Source organism: Erythrolamprus reginae, chromosome 5 (genome assembly GCF_031021105.1).
Source record: "Erythrolamprus reginae isolate rEryReg1 chromosome 5, rEryReg1.hap1, whole genome shotgun sequence".
In the NCBI taxonomy this organism is placed as follows: domain Eukaryota; kingdom Metazoa; phylum Chordata; class Lepidosauria; order Squamata; family Dipsadidae; genus Erythrolamprus; species Erythrolamprus reginae.
Window position 1 is genome coordinate 19,110,675 of NC_091954.1, and position 16,395 is coordinate 19,127,069.

Consider the following 16,395-nt stretch of genomic DNA (forward strand, 5'->3'; position numbering starts at 1 on the left):
CAGGGAAATCAGGGAATTATCAAGGAAATCAGCGGTTCGGGAAATATCAGGGAATTATTTGTGAAAACAATGGAATAAATCGGGGAGGGAAAAACCAAACTATTAAAATGTTTAAAAGTCAGGGAAAATCATGTTAAAAAACCTAACCAGATCACGCTGCCTGGCAGAGTCAAGCAAAAATGAGCATAACTGTGGCAACAACTTACTTCCTCAGTTACTGATATTTCTCCATGGCTTAGCCATTTGGTATGACGTCATCTACGACCGCGCCTTAACTAGATCGCAAGTTACAGGGAAATGTCAAGGAAGTATCAGGGAATTTCAAAAAGCTTTCCCCCTGGACACCCTGGCAGGGAGGTGGGGTGCATGGGGGAACATTGAATTATGGGTGTGGGCACATGCACGGATGCGATAGCACACATGCATGCGCTTTTGGCACCCAAGGGAAAAAAAGGTCCACCATCACTGTTACAACCCATTCTCCAGAGGTGGTATTCAGCCGGTTTGGGCAAACTGGTAGCGACTACTGTGGGTGGCCTCGCCTGGATGTAATATCATCCCATTTAGCTACATTTTCAAGGCCGGGCACATATGCGGAAGACATGCGAGCAAAGCACATGCACAGACGGTACATGGAAGGCAGGTGTGGCGAACATAGAAACATAGAAGACTGACGGCAGAAAAAGACCTCATGGTCCATCTAGTCTGCCCTTATACTATTTCCTGTATTTTATCTTACAATGGATATATGTTTATCCCAGGCATGTTTAAATTCTGTTACTGTGGATTTACCAACCATGTCTGCTGGAAGTTTGTTCCAAGGATCTACTACTCTTTCAGTAAAATAATATTTTCTCATGTTGCCTTTGATCTTTCCCCCAACTAACTTCAGATTGTGTCCCCTTGTTCTTGTGTTCATTTTCCTATTAAAAACACTTCCCTCCTGAACCTTATTTAACCCTTTAACATGTTTAAATGTTTCGATCATGTCCCCCCTTTTCCTTCTGTCCTCCAGACTATACAGATTGAGTTCATTAAGTCTTTCCTGATACGTTTTATGCTTAAGGCCTTCCACCATTCTTGTAGCCCGTCTTTGGACCAGTGGTAAGACTGTGTGAAACCCACCAGTGCCATTCTCGGATTCTTCCAACATCTCCTGCAACTTTCACGAGTAGCTTGCTGTCAGATTGTCATATGATTAACGTATAAATTTTTAGAACCTCATATTGTGTTCGCTTCCGGTTTTAGGAGCAAGGAAGGTTTGCATAAAGCCAAAGAAATACTGACACGCCTCGGGGTTGAGCCTTCCCACGAAGACTGCATCGCTGTCCAGCATGTCTGCACCATTGTGTCGTTCCGCTCTGCCAACTTGGTGGCAACTACTCTTGGGGCTATCCTGAGTCAGCTGCGGGACAATAAAGGAGTTGGCCGGCTGCGCACCACCGTTGGGGTGGATGGATCCCTTTACAAGATGCACCCACAGTAAGATCTTGTGCAGTTTCCATAATTATATCTCGGCACCTGTTAAGAGCCGTCTCTAGCAAAGGTCAGCTAGGCAGCACAACATGCCGGCATCTGAGGCACACTCTGAGCTTAAGCTAAATAAACAGGATTCTTCGTAAAGAGAAATGTGGACGGTTAATAATGCAGACTAGAATGTGAAAAATAGTTAAACAGAGTCACTTTTGATGAGATGGTGGCTATATCAATTTGATAAATAAGTAAACAGTATACTGTATATACGAGAAGGCTCCATATCTTGACAGGGATGGCTACTTTTACAGTATTTTTAAACTAGTTGCCACCTAGGGCTCTTAACTATCTCTGTAGCATGCAAAGCTCTGTGGCCTCTATTATATTTCGCTGAGTATTTGTAAGAGAAGAGTAGGCAGAATTGGGTGATGTCTTTTTTTTTTCATAGAATAGAATAGAATAGAATTTTTATTGGCCAAGTGTGATTGGACACACAAGGAATTTGTCTTGGTGCATATGCTCTCAGCGTACATAAAATAAAAGATACATTTGTCAAGAATCATGTGGTTAAATGATGGAGTTAAATGTTTAGTAGAGTCCTTGCATTGCCACAGGAAATGAATTCTATTCTTTGAATTCTATTTAGCACCAGGGGTAAAATGCTACAAGTTTGCACCGGTTCAACCGCTGGTAAAAATACACACACAAAAAGTTTTTTTTAAAAAAAAAAAAATTCCCGTGATTGTGTGTCACAATCTGATTTTCAGAACTCCCCTACCCCCGAAGCCCGCTAGCCCAAAAAAGGAGGGAGGGGTAGGTGTGGGAGTGCGTTTTTGCTCCCAACAGGCTTCCCTAAAGCCTGCTAGGCCAAAAATGGGGAGGGAGAGAGGGAAGGAAAGAAGGAAGGGAGGGAGGGAGGAAGGGAAAGAGGGAAAGAAAGAGAGAGAGAGAGAGAAAGAGAAAGGAGGGAGGGAGGGAAAGAGAGAGGGAAAGAAAGAGAGAGAAAGAGAAAGGAGGGAGGGAGGAAGGGAAAGAGAGAGAGGGAAAGAAAGAGAGAGAGAAAGAAAAGAGGGAGGGGGGGAAAGAGAGAGGGAAAGAGAGAGAGAGAGAAACGGGGGAGGGAGGTAGGTAAAGAGAGAGAGAGAAAGATAAAGAAGGAAGGGAGGGAGGGAAAGAGAGAGAGAGAGAGAGAAAGAGAAAGGAGGGAGGGAGAGGGGAGAGAAAAAGGAGAGAAAGGAAGGACTACAAAATTGGTACTTCAGAGGATAAAACCAGGCCTGGAAGGGACCTGGAGGTCATCTAGTCCAACCCTGCTCCAGCAGAACATTGTTAAAGTTAATTTCTGCCTTTTGATCCCCCAGTCACATGGCTACATAGCCACGGCCACCCAGTCATATGACCGCACCAAGCCACGCCCACAGAACCAGTAGGAACCGTTTAAAGATTCCATCACTGCCTAGCACCCATTTAGTGCTTAATGTTAGTTGATCAGATTGTTGCATCTTAGTTTGCACAAATCTTCTATGCTGCAGGGCTGTAAGAATGATCTTGATTCTTTGGGCCTGACATTATTCCAGGGGTGTCCATGCATGAAGGAATGGGGAAGGTGGCTTCCCATGCTCTCCCTCGCCTCCCCCTTTTATCTATTCAGGATCTAATAATTGCATGGGAGATATTCAGGGAATCCTAGGGTTCTAAATAACATTAAGAAGCTGAAAAATACCCTGGAAGAAGACAGTGTGCACTCTCCCTCTGTCCCTCCCATCAGTTCTATTTAGGCCCCCAATCAACTCCAAACTGATTTGGTTAGAACACACTATAATAAACAACAAAATCACAAGCGAAACAAAAGAAGATGGGATCTGGTTGATCTATATCAGGGGTGTCAAACTTGATTTCTTTGTGGCCGCATCAGGGTTGTGTCAGGGCATGTAGCCAGCTCGACATCAGTCGTGTCAGTGGCACAGCTGTGGTGGCCTGAGCGCTCTGCCAGTGAAAATGATCTCCTGAGCTCCGTTTTCGGCTGCAGTGGCTCCCTGCAACCCACTGCCAGCGAAAATGGACTGCCCGCAGGACCTCTCGACCTCTGTTTTTGCTGGTAGAGGCACCATGGGCTGGTCCTTTGCTGTTTCTGGGGTGGCTTGCGGGCCAGATCTAAGCACCCTGTAAGGCGGATCCGGCCCCTGGGCCTTGAATTTGACACCCCTAATCTACATAAGAACATAGACCAATAGTCATTCAGCAGGGGGCTCCAACCATCTTAAATCAAGGCCTGGAAGACATCCAGGTTGAAAGCTTTATGGAAAGCCAACAGCAGAGGTCCCCAAACTTTTTACACAAGGGGCCAGTTCACTGTCCCTCTGTTGGAGGGCCAGACTATAAAAAAAAACTATGAACAAATCCCTATGCACACTGCACATACCTTATTTTAAAGTAAAAAACAAAATGGGAACGTACTATTTAAAGGGGGGAAGAAGTCTGAAATTCATATATGTTTATGTTTTGTTTTTAATTTTCTTTTGTTAACATCTGATTGGCGATACAAGGTTTTCTTGGTTTATAGAAAAATGTATAAAGAAAGAAGGAAGCACTTTGGCATAATGGTTAATAAGTTAGAAATATAATTGGTGTTGTACTTTTTGAAGGAACATTAAGGAGGGAATCTAATTAAAAGAAAAGTATGTACCTGGATGACAATATTAGAAAAAAAAACTTTTGCAACTTTTTTGATGATCGATATTAGTTAATAATAAAATACCGCATTTTGTTCAAGGAAAATTAGATGGTACACTGTATTGTTTGAATGCATGTTGAGAGAAAAATTTAAAAAAAGTTTAGCCAAAAAAAAATAAGCAAAAAATTTCTCTCTCTCCTCTCTCTCACTCTCTCTTAAGAAAACAAGAAAAGCCTTCGCCGGCCTCCACACTTTCCTTGTCGCGCCCAGACCCCAACTCCAATGCCTGGCTCCTTTGCGCAGCTTTGGAAAAGGCTGCACAGGGGGTTGCTTTTGCGTGCGTGGCTGTGTGGCCGTGCGCATTAGAGGGAACACTGGCCAGGAGCACAGGATGCGGATGCATCCTGTGCTCCTGTCACTAACCCGCGGGCCGGATAAATGGTCTCAGTGGGCCGCATGCGGCGCGCAGGTCGTAGTTTGGGGACCGCTGGCGAACAGGGTAATGAGTCCTATGGATGTTAAGAGGCCCCTCATTCCAAAGAACAGGCACCGTGCCACAAAGAAGGTATGCTTCCAGTAGACGGCCCTATTTTATCAAAGGCATCCAGAGCATGCCAACTCTTCCGGCATGTATTCTGTGGGCATAAACAATGATACGGAGGCAATTCCTCAAATAATCTGGACTCCTTCCATGCAGGGCTTTGCAGATGGAGACCAGTAATTTGGATTATGCCCTAGAGCACAGGGGTCTTCCAACCTTGGCAGCTTTAAGACCTGTGGACTTCAAATCCCGGAATTCCTCAGCCAGCTCTGGAAATTGAAGTCCACAAGTCTTAAAGTTGCCAAGGTTGGAGACGCCGGCCCTAAAGCACACTGGGAAGATGTGCAACTTTGCAAACAGTGACGTCTGTCACTGCCCATGACATCGCAGTCAGGATCGGTTGAAGCTTCTGAATGGGTTTTAAGGACAGCCCACGTAGAGCGCATTGCCATCAGTGGACTGGACCGGCTGAATTTTTATTTTTATTTTTTAGTAATATTTTGTATTGATTTTTAATATTTACATAATACTTTCTAATACTTTCTAATACTTTCATGTGGGTTAACATCTATATATTTACATTTACAGTGTTCCCTCGATTTTCGCGGGTTCAAACTTCGCGAATAACCTATACCACGGTTTTTAAAAAATATTAATTAAAAAATACTTCACAGTTTTTTTCCTATACCACAGTTTTTCCCATCCGATGACGTCATACTTCATCGCAAAACTAATAATTTTTGCAAATAAATAACAAAAAAAACAATTATTGTTAATAAATAATTATGTTTATAAATATCAGAATCACTAAGTGTCTTATTCAATGGTGAGTATGTTCATAGCCAAAAATGGTGTATTTACTTCCGCATCTCTACTTCGCGGAAATTCAATTTTTGCGGGTGGTCTCGGAATGTATCCCCCGCGGAAATCAAGGGAACACTGTATTTTATTTTATTTATTAGATTTGTATGCCGCCCCTTTCCGAAGACTCAGGGCGGCTAACAATAATATAAAAAGACAATGTAAACAAATCTAATATTAAAAATAATCTTAAAAAACCCAATTTAAAGAACCACTCATACATACAAGCATACCATGTATAAATTCTATAAGCCTAGGGGGAAGAGAAATTTCTATTTCCCCATGCCTGACGACAGAGGTGGGTTTTAAGGAGTTTGCGAAAGGCAAGGAGGGTGGGGGCAACTCTGATATCTGGGGGGAGCTGGTTCCAGAGGGTCGGGGCCACCACAGAGAAGGCTCTTCTGGATCCCGCCAAGCGACATTGCTTAGTCGACGGGACCCGGAGAAGGCCAACTCTGTGGGACCTAACCGGTCGCTGGGATTCGTGCATTACATTTCATTGATATATTGTTCATTTTCACATTTGTACATTCATGACATTCTATCACTTATTGTTGATTTACGTTTCTTTTTTGTATCCAGTTGTACTATTCATCCAAATATCATAGTAATCTGAGTCCTTTTGATCGTTCAGTTCCATGTCAAACGGTCCATTTCTGCACATTCATAGATTTTCCCGATTATCTCCGTGTCGCTGGGGATCTGCTGATTTTTCCATTCTTTTGCGTAGGCTATTCTTGCGGCCGTTATGATGTGTAACATCAAATATTTAACATTTTTCTCATACAAATTACTAATAATGCCTAATAGAAAGAACTCTGGACCCCTATGGACTAGCCATGGCCAGTTCCTGCAACCGGTCTTCATATGTTTTAGCCTCCAGTCCCCTGATCATCCTGGTTGCCCTTCTCAGCACTTTTTCTAGTCTCAGCATCTTTTTTATAGCATGGTGATCAAAACTGGGTGCTGTATTCTATTTAAGAAACACTGGTCTGAAGTCACCCAGACAGTTTTCATGTCTAGGGCAAGACTAGAAGTCATGGTCTCCCGGTTTCTAGGCCAGCGCCTTAACCCCTGCACCAAACTGGCCGAGTTACTCCTAGATACCATATGGGTTGCTTTCATGCCTTTGTATGAGGAGAGATGCTGGTTAGCATGATGGGAGTGTTGCGCAAGGTATGAAGAGAGATTTCTGGAACTGGGCATGGATAGCCTAGAGAAAAGAAGGGCCAGGGGGGACATGATAGATGTATACAGGTACTTAAGGAGTTGCCACAGAGAGGAAGGGGTCACGCTGTTTTCCAGAGCATCAAAGGGCCAGACGAGGAACAACAGTTGTTGTTGTTGTTGTTGTTGTTGTTGTTGTTGTTGTTGTTATTATTATTATTATTATTAATTAGATTTGTATGCCGCCCCTCTCCGTAGACTCGGGGCAGCTTACAGCAATGATAAAAACAATATATAATGACAAATCTAATAGAATCTAAAATAACAATAATACATTTAAAAAGTCTAAAAAACAAGAAACCCCAATATATAAAAACATACATACAGTCATATCATACACAAAAAACTACATAGACAGGGGGAGATGTTTCAGTTCCCCCACGCTTGACGACAGAGGTGGGTTTTAAGGAGTTTACAAAAGGCAAGGAGGGTGGGGGCAGTTCTAATCTCTGGAGGGAGCTGATTCCAGAGGGTCGGAGCCGCCAAAGAGAAGGCTTTTCCCCTGGGTGCCGCCAAACAACATTGTTCAGTTGACGGGACCCGGAGGAGACCAACTCTGTGGGACCTAACCGGTTGCTGGGATTCGTGCGGTCTCGTAGGTACCCTGGTCCGGTGCCATGAAGGGCTTTATAGGTGATGACCAACACTTTGAATTGTGACCGGAAATTGATCGGCAACCAATGCAGACTGCAGAGTGTTGGAGTAACATGGGCATATTTGGGAAAGCCCATGATTGCTCTTGCAGCTGCATTCTGCACGATCTGAAGTTTCCGAACACTCTTCAAAGGTAGCCCCATGTAGAGAGCGTTACAGTAGTCGAGCCTTGAGGTGATGAGGGCATGAGTGACTGTGAGCAGTGACTCCCGGTCTAAATAGGGCCGCAACTGTTGCACCGGGCGAACCTGGGCAAACGGCCCCCTCGCCACAGCTGAAAGATGTTTCTCTAATGTGAGCTGTGGATCGAGGAGGACGCTCAAGTTGCGGACCCTCTCCGAGGGGGTCAATAATTCCCCCCCCAGGGTGATGGATGGACAGATGGAATTGTCCTTGGGAGGCAAAACCCACAGCCACTCCGTCTTATCAGGGTTGAGTTTGAGTAGACCAAGTAGAGATTCAACCTAGAAATAAGGAAGAACTTTCTGATGGTCAGAGCGATCAACCTGCCAGCGGAGAGCCCCAACTCTCGACATATTCAAGAGGAGATTGGACTACCATCTGGCTGGGGAGGTGTAGGGTTTCCTGCTTGAGCAGAGGGGTTGGACTTGATGACCTGCAAGGTCCCTTTCAACAGAAACAAACACAAACATAAGTAAATAAATGTTGAGGCAGACCTCAGCCGTGAGCTTTGAATGTGGTTGTGTTGCACATGAAACGAAAGATGAATGTAACCCTTCTTGTTCTTTAGATACGCCAGGCGCCTGCACAAAACGATACGACGCTTAGTGCCGGATTCTGATGTGCGATTCTTGCTCTCCGAGAGCGGCAGTGGGAAGGGAGCGGCCTTTGTGACCGCAGTAGCGTATCGGCTGTCGGAGCAGCACCGGCTGATCGCAGAGACCCTGGCGGAATTCAAGCTCACCAACGAGCAGCTGCTTCAGGTGAAGAAGCGGATGAGGATGGAGATAGAGGCCGGCCTGAAGAAGAAGTCACATGACCACGCCAAGGTCAAGATGCTGCCCGCCTTTGTCCGCAGCACCCCTGATGGGACAGGTAGCCCTCTCGTGACCTTTAGAGGTTGATCTGATGCCCATTAGATATTTCAGAATGCAACCTTTGTAAAGACCAACAATTTTTAATATGTTTTATCCTCAAAAAACCCAACCCCAATATTTTTTAATTGTTTAGGGTTTTAGATTAGGTTTTAGATTGGGTTTTTCATATTTTGTGCTTGTATTGTATTTGTATTGATTTTATTGGGTAAGCCGCCGTGAGTTCGCTGGAGAAGGGCAGCCTAGAAATCCAATTAGATAGATAGATAGATGGATGGATGGATGGATGGATGGATGGATGGATGGATGGATGGAATAGATAGATAGATAGATAGATAGATAGATAGATAGATAGATAGATAGATACATAGATACATAGATACATAGATAGATAGATAGATACATAGATAGATAGATAGATAGATACATAGATAGATACATAGATAGATAGATACATAGATAGATACATAGATAGATACATAGCTAGATAGATACATAGATAGATACATAGATAGATAGATAGATAGATAGATAGATACATAGATAGATAGATACATAGATAGATAGATACATAGATAGATAGATAGATAGATAGATACATAGATAGATAGATACATAGATAGATACATAGATAGATACATAGATACATAGATAGATACATAGATACATAGATAGATACATAGATAGCTAGATACATAGATACATAGATACATAGATAGATACATAGATAGATACATAGATAGATACATAGATAGATAGATAGATACATAGATAGATAGATACATAGATAGATAGATACATAGATAGATACATAGATACATAGATAGATACATAGATAGATAGATAGATAGATAGATAGATAGATAGATAGATAGATAGATAGATAGATAGATAGATAGATAGATTTGACCGCAGTCTGGAATTAGGAGTATGGAAATAAAAAAAATAAAAAGAGCCCCAGATTGATGCAGAATGAAGGTTTTTTTTTAAAGAAAAAAAGAAATAAGACCAGATTTAAGGCCCACCCATCAAAATCTATTGCTTGACAATCCACAAATTCTGTAATTTTCCTGATAAGTTGATACACATCCTTCCATATGCATGTTGGCTGACTGGGGAATTATGGGATAATCAGTGGAATGGCTTGCTTCCAGAGTTTGTGGGTGCTCCATCACTGGAGGTTTATAAGAGACTGGACAGCCATTTGTCCACAATAGTAGGGTCTCCTGCCTGAGTAGGAGTTTGGACTAGGAAAACCTCCATGGTCCCTTCTCTTCACTCTGTATTCTATTCTGTATCAATTGTAATGAAGCTGCAGCGCCACCTAGCGGCAAACCTTCATATCCCGTGCAACTCAGTCATATTCAACATTGGTCAGCCATCCAGATTTTGTTGGTATGAGATGTTAATATTAAAATACTATAGGCCTCAACTTTCTGCATTTTCAATACATTTTAGGCCAATTAACCAATTGGGAAGATACATGTTTGATTATGTTATTTCAGAGCCAGTATTTTTTTCAAAATGGCTCTCTAATCTAATGAAAATTACTAGGTGTCAAGGTTCCAGGTAACATCCAAACTAAATCAGAGTCCAAGTCAAAGTACTCCTCAAAGTTCCAACTTATTGGCAGAGCCATCCTGGCACTCACACTAGGAAACCTTAATCTGAGTTTCCCACCCAGTTGAAAGGTCATATCCCTTGTCCTTTATTCTGCCTGGCTGGGCTCAGGCAATGCGTAACAGTCCAAGGAAAAGAAATCAAACACACACATGCTCTTCTAATCAACAAACTTGTATTAAACAAACAAAAAAGGGTTACTCAAAACAGTCCTTAGTGTCAGGAAACAATGATAGTGCAAGGCTTACTTCAGCCGCATATAAAAACACAGGAAAAAGCAAACAAAGACAACCTGGAATGAGCAAAGATGTTTCAAGAGTCCTTTTGAATCTTTGGAGCAAACAGCAAGTCCCAGAGGTTTCACCTCCCATGTGTCTGAAAAAGCTGGGTTGAAAACTCCAAAGGCACGGAACAGAAACTTCAGAGCAGGAACCACAAAATAACACAGATAAACAGCCACAGTTTGCCTTGTGCCTCTGTTCCCTTTTATACCTATAGCTCTCATTAAGGGAACCACACCCAGCCCTCAGCATAAGAACCATACCCAACCCAGGTGCTACTCTGATGACTTGTAATAATCCTTCAACTGATCCCTCCTTTGCATCGCTCTTCTGCTACGCATGTCTATGAATTGTTCTGCAGAGGAATCCAAGGATGAAAGACTGCCTGAGGGACTGCATGCCAAATCCCCTGGGCTGTCTGCTGAGTCCTGCGAACCAGTGGCCTCATCCTCCTAGCTGTCTGCCATGTCTTCCTAGCTGTCAGCCAGGCTTTCGCACTCACTTTGTGCTGCATCTCTCCCATCTGTGGGAGCAACGGCTGGCCCAGGCCCAAACACAACATCCTTCACCCACAAAATTATCACATTGCCCACTCGGATTGTGCCAGCGTGGCAAGTCCTCCTTCCGCTTCCGCCCAGGTGGGTGGGCATGGGATGGCCTTGAACCACTCGAAAGAATACTTTGTGGCTGCATCTCTTCCCTCATGAAAATCACCCCTCCTAAGTTCCCATAAACATCAGGCCTTCTATAGATAGTGTGGCAAGCCGTTAATGTTATCACCAACCTCTGCACCGGCTTGACACAAGGGGTGACGTGATAGTAGTATTCCACAAAGAAGAGGGGGTCAACTTATTCTCCAAAGCACCAGAGGGCAGGACAAGAAACAATGAATGGAAACTAATCAAGGAGAAAAGGAACTTATAACTTTCTAAGACATTTCCTAATGCTGAGAACAATTAACCAGTGCAGTGGCTTGCTTTTAGAAGTTGTGAGTGCTCCATCACTGGAGCCTCTGGAATGGTATAGAATCTCCCGCTTGAGTAGTGGGTTGGATTAGAAGACCTCCAAGGTCCCTTCCAATTCTGTTGTTCTGTTATATTAATTAGCTGTACAGTAATACCTCGTCTTATGAACTTAATTGGTTCCGGAAGTAGGTTCGTAAGGCGAAAAGTTCGTAAGGCGAAACATTGTTTCCCATAGGAAACAATGTAAAAGCGATTAATGTGTGCAAAAAGACGGACGGACGTCTTCGTGACGTCAAAGCTCCGCCCATGGAATTTCCTATTGGGATTCCCCACCTCCTTTCCAGGCTCCAGATCGGCCAAAAACACCACCGCCGATCGCAAAAACGGCGCTCTGCCGAGTGGCGCCGCCTGGCTGTAACCTTCTGAAACAGCCGGGCGCTTCTCGGCGGCCTCCGGAACCAGAACCCGAACTTCCGGGTTCGGCGTTCAGGAGAACAACGAGAAGCCCCCCGGCTGTTTCAGAAGGTGACAGCCGGGCGGCGGCGCTTCTCGGCGGCCTCCCGAACCCGAACCCAAAAAGTTCAAGTTCGGGTTCAGGAGAACGCCAAGAAGCTGCCCGGCTCTTTTAAAAGGTGACAGCCAGGCGGTGGCGCCCAGCGGAGCACCATGTTGCGATCTGCGTTGGGTTCGTAAGCCGAAAAAAGTTTGTAAGAAGAGACAAAAAATTTCCAAACCCCGGGTTCGTATCACGAGGGGTTTGTATCACGAGGGGTTTGTATCACGAGGTGCCACTGTATTAATAATACAGATGTCTATGAGATGCTTACCAGCAGGTCTCATCACCATCGCCAACAGAATTTAAGGGCTTTATTCCTAATGTTTAAAAACTCCTTTGTTTGCAGAGAATGGAGACTTCCTGGCTCTGGATCTCGGTGGGACAAATTTCCGTGTTTTGCTGGTGAAGATCCGAAGTGGTAAAAGAAGGATGGTGGAAATGCACAATAAAATATATTCAATCCCTGCAGAGGTTATGCAGGGAACCGGAGAAGAGGTGGGCAATTCATGAAGAAAATAAGTAACTTTATTATTTGTCAAATGCAATTTTGAAAACAAATAGCCTATATTTAATGATAGGAATTTCCTTCTTTTTTTTAGCTGTTCGATCACATTGTCACCTGCATTTCGGACTTTTTGGATTACATGGGAATAAAAGGAGCTCGCCTCCCTCTGGGCTTTACATTTTCTTTTCCCTGCAAACAGACCAGCCTAGATTGTGTAAGTGACTCTTGTTATTTACAAATGGTTTCATCCAGTTTCAACTTTCATAAGTTTTCATCAAGATCATGTGAAATGTTAATACCGCTTTATAATGGCTTGGTAAGGCTACACTTGGAATACTGAATTCAGGTTTGGTCTCCATGATGCAAAAAAGATTTTGAGACTCTAGAAAGAGTGCAGAGAAAAGCAATAAAAATGATTAGGGGACTGGAGGCTAAAACATATGAAGAACAGTTGCAGGAATTGTGTGTGTCTAGTTTAATGAAAAGAAGGACCAGGGGAGACATGATAGCAGTGTTCCAATATCTCAGGGGTTGCCACCAAGAAGAGGGAGTCAAGCTATTCTCCAAAGCACATGAGGTGGAATAGGTGGAAACTAATCAAGGAGAGAAGCAACTTAGAACTAAGGAGACGGTGAGAAGAATTAAGCAGTGGAACTTTCCTCCAGAAGTTGTGAATGTTCCCACTCTGTTAGTGCAGTTCAGGTGGTAGGGAAAGCAAGTAGAATGCTTGGCTGCATAGATAGAGGTATAACAAACAGGAAGAGGGAGATTGTGATCTCGCTGTATAGAGCGCTGGTGAGACCCCATTTGGAATACTGTGTTCAGTTCTGGAGACCTCACCTACAAAAAGGTATTGATAAAATTGAACGGATCCAAAGATGAGCTCTACAAAAATGGTGGAAGGTCTTAAGCACAAAACTTATCAGGAAAGACATAATGAACTCAATCTGTATAGTCTGGAGGACAGAAGGAAAAGGGGGGACATGATTGAAACATTTAAATATATTAAAGGGTTAAATAAGGTTCAGGAGGGAAGTGCTTTTAATCGGAAAGTGAACACAAGAACAAGGGGCACAATTTGAGGTTAGTTGGGGGAAAGATCAGAAGCAACGTGAGAAAATATTTTACTGAAAGAGTAGTAGATGCTTGGAACAAACTTCCAGCAGACGTGGTTGGTAAATCCACAGTAACTGAATTTAAACATGCCCGGGATAAACATATATCCATCCTAAGATAAAATACAGGAAATAGTATCAGGGCAGACTAGATGGACCATGATGTTTTTTTCTGCCCCCCAATCTTCTACGTTTCTAACACAGTGCAGTGTTTTTAACCCAAGCACCCTTACAATGTGTGGCTGAGAAATTCTGGGAGTTGGAGTCCACACCTCTTAAAGATGCTGAGATTGAGAAATGCTGGCATAGGAGGAAAAGAGAGTGTTATATCGCTTGAGCCTTTGCTTCTTGTTTCACTTGGCTTTTCTGGATGGCAGATTTAGCATAGTTAACCCTGAAGGGTATCTTTCATGAGATCTAGCTGAGGAAATGTAGGTTGGTGTCTCCTTCTAACCCCAAGTAGCTTAGTCTAACATTACACAGGTGTGGCATAGATGTCAATGGACAGTCTTCTTAAATTCCATCTTTCTCAAATCTAATGGCAACCAAACCAATTGAAACTACAGAGCCAAAGAAAGTTTGGAAGTTGTAATCCCAATCTATGTTGGGCACGCAACAATAAATGGTTGTCTTATATGTTCATTAGTTGTTTTAGGTGCAATATTGCTTTTGGTGGCTATTTCTGCTTTGTTCTCATAACACATGTTTAGAATCAGGCATGAACTGTATGTATGTATGTATGTATGTATGTATGTATGTATGCATGCATGTATTTATTTGTTTATTTATTTATTTATTTCATTTTATTTATTTTTATTTATTTATTTTTTGTATTCCAGGGTATCCTTTTGACTTGGACCAAAGGTTTTAAGGCTACTGACTGTGAAGGAGAGGATGTTGTTGGTTTGCTAAGAGATGGAATTAAAAGAAGAGAGGTGAGTTATATATCTATTTTTCATTCAAGTTTGAAGGATTGGGATCATTTTAAAATTAATATATTGTTGGTTGAATCACTGATGTATCCTCACATTCTCCACATTGCTTAAAATATAGCACATACTGTACATCTCTACATGGAAGGAGTGAAGGATATGCAATAAATAAATAGAGAAAAAAATGCTGGTGAAACTAGGCAGGCAGATTTTAACAGCTTTTGCCAGACCTCGATAAAGTACTGGCTTTTGATAGTGATTTAATAACATATTTAGTGTGCCTACAAATTATGTAAGTGAGCTTCCTATTAAACTATTATTATTGCTAACATTTTAGAATGTGTTGCTTTTTGGTTAAATCTATCATCAAAAAAGAGTAACCAGAAGTTTTCATTGACTAAAGGATAAAAGCAAGATATAGGTAAGAAGGAAGTGTTGAAATTTTGTCTCTGTACATGTGCTGAATGTACAAAGCATTTTTAAAAAAGAGGGTAAAAGCTTCGGTTGCATGATCACGGCTTCTATCTTGATTTTTTTTGACGCATATACTCCTGACGCCCCAGAAAATAATGAATTGAATTCCTCATTCCATTCCCGAAGATTGGCATTTTTCTATTAGGGACCCCAATATTAAGATCTAGTTTTTTTATAGTCCCTTCAAGTCAGCTTGCAGTTAACATTTCTATGACATTTCCTCAACCTAGCATTCTCAGGTTGTAGAGCACGGATCGACAACGTTAAACACTCAGAGAGCCATTTGGACCTGTTTCCCACAGAAAAGAAAACACCGGGAGCCACAAAACTAGCATACAGTATATGGTTGCATTAAAAATTCTGTTTTCTTCTGAAACTTTTTTTTCTTGGATTTATCCATGGCTGGCCTACCAGAGGTCAAAAAGTTTAATAAATTGGACATTGGTGGGTGTCGCACATTGACAGTTGTGATGCATATTTTTAGCGACAGGGAACTGCAGCATAGGGATGAAAGAGCCACATGCGGCTCCAGAGCCACTGATTGCTGACCCCTGTTGTAGAGGAAGATGCTGGGTTGGTAATGTGGCTGTATTTGTAATTAGTATCAAGAACCTGAAAGTCTGTAGAGTTTTTCAGTCATCCCTCCTGAAAAAGCATCAAGAATGTTTCATTTCTACCAATTAAAATAAAATCCTCTTTTCCTGATCATTAGGATATTGGCAAAAAATCAAACAAACAGAACAGATAAATTCTGAGTTGACTTTTTTTTTGGCAAATAAAATAATGGGAGTTATCATGTTGTCTCTTTCAAGGAATTTGAACTGGACGTTGTGGCTGTCGTGAATGATACAGTTGGAACTATGATGACTTGTGCCTATGAAGATCCGAATTGTGAAATAGGACTCATTGTGGGTATGTCTGAGACTCGCTTTAAATTTTGCTGAGCTTCATGTCACAACAGATCCTATTTTCAGCCATGCCGAAACGTCCTTTTTATTTTAATAATTCTACTTTGTATTCTAACTGATCTGATGCTAACATTTCTCAAATCTGAAGCTTTTCAAGAAAAAGTTGTATGCTTTCCAGTTCTTAATATCAGTTCCCCTGGAAAGTGGGATTTCCCCCCACTTCCCCAATCTGTGATTTTAGAAGGCAGATAAGAATACAGTGGTACCTCGACATATGAGTTTAATTCGTGCCAGAGCCGAGCTCGTATCTCGATCAATTCGCATGTCGAACGAATGCATTTAGATTTTGCTTTTCACGCCGAGATAACTGGAAGCATGGAATTCTTGCGCCACCTAGTGGACGCTCGGCTCGTATCCCAAATTTGAGCTCGGGTGTCGAACAGAAATTTTGCTTGCGTCTTGGCTCGTAACTTGGAATACTCGCATGTGGAGCAGCTCGTATCTAGAGGTACTACTGTAAATCTTGACGAGGACCATGTTCAGCTATGCTGGGG

The 16,395-nt window shown here is 42.5% G+C and overlaps 1 protein-coding gene across 1 annotated transcript in view; it reads left to right on the forward strand.

Moving 5' to 3' along the window:
* Positions 1–16,395, forward strand: part of LOC139167579 (hexokinase-1) — an 80,184-nt gene that overhangs the window by 48,547 nt on the left and 15,242 nt on the right. The window contains exons 9-14 of the mRNA XM_070752189.1: positions 1,249–1,482; positions 8,182–8,486; positions 12,254–12,402; positions 12,507–12,626; positions 14,367–14,462; positions 15,746–15,845. Coding sequence (XP_070608290.1) covers positions 1,249–1,482; positions 8,182–8,486; positions 12,254–12,402; positions 12,507–12,626; positions 14,367–14,462; positions 15,746–15,845 — 1,004 coding nt within the window. The remainder of the gene's footprint in view (positions 1–1,248; positions 1,483–8,181; positions 8,487–12,253; positions 12,403–12,506; positions 12,627–14,366; positions 14,463–15,745; positions 15,846–16,395) is intronic.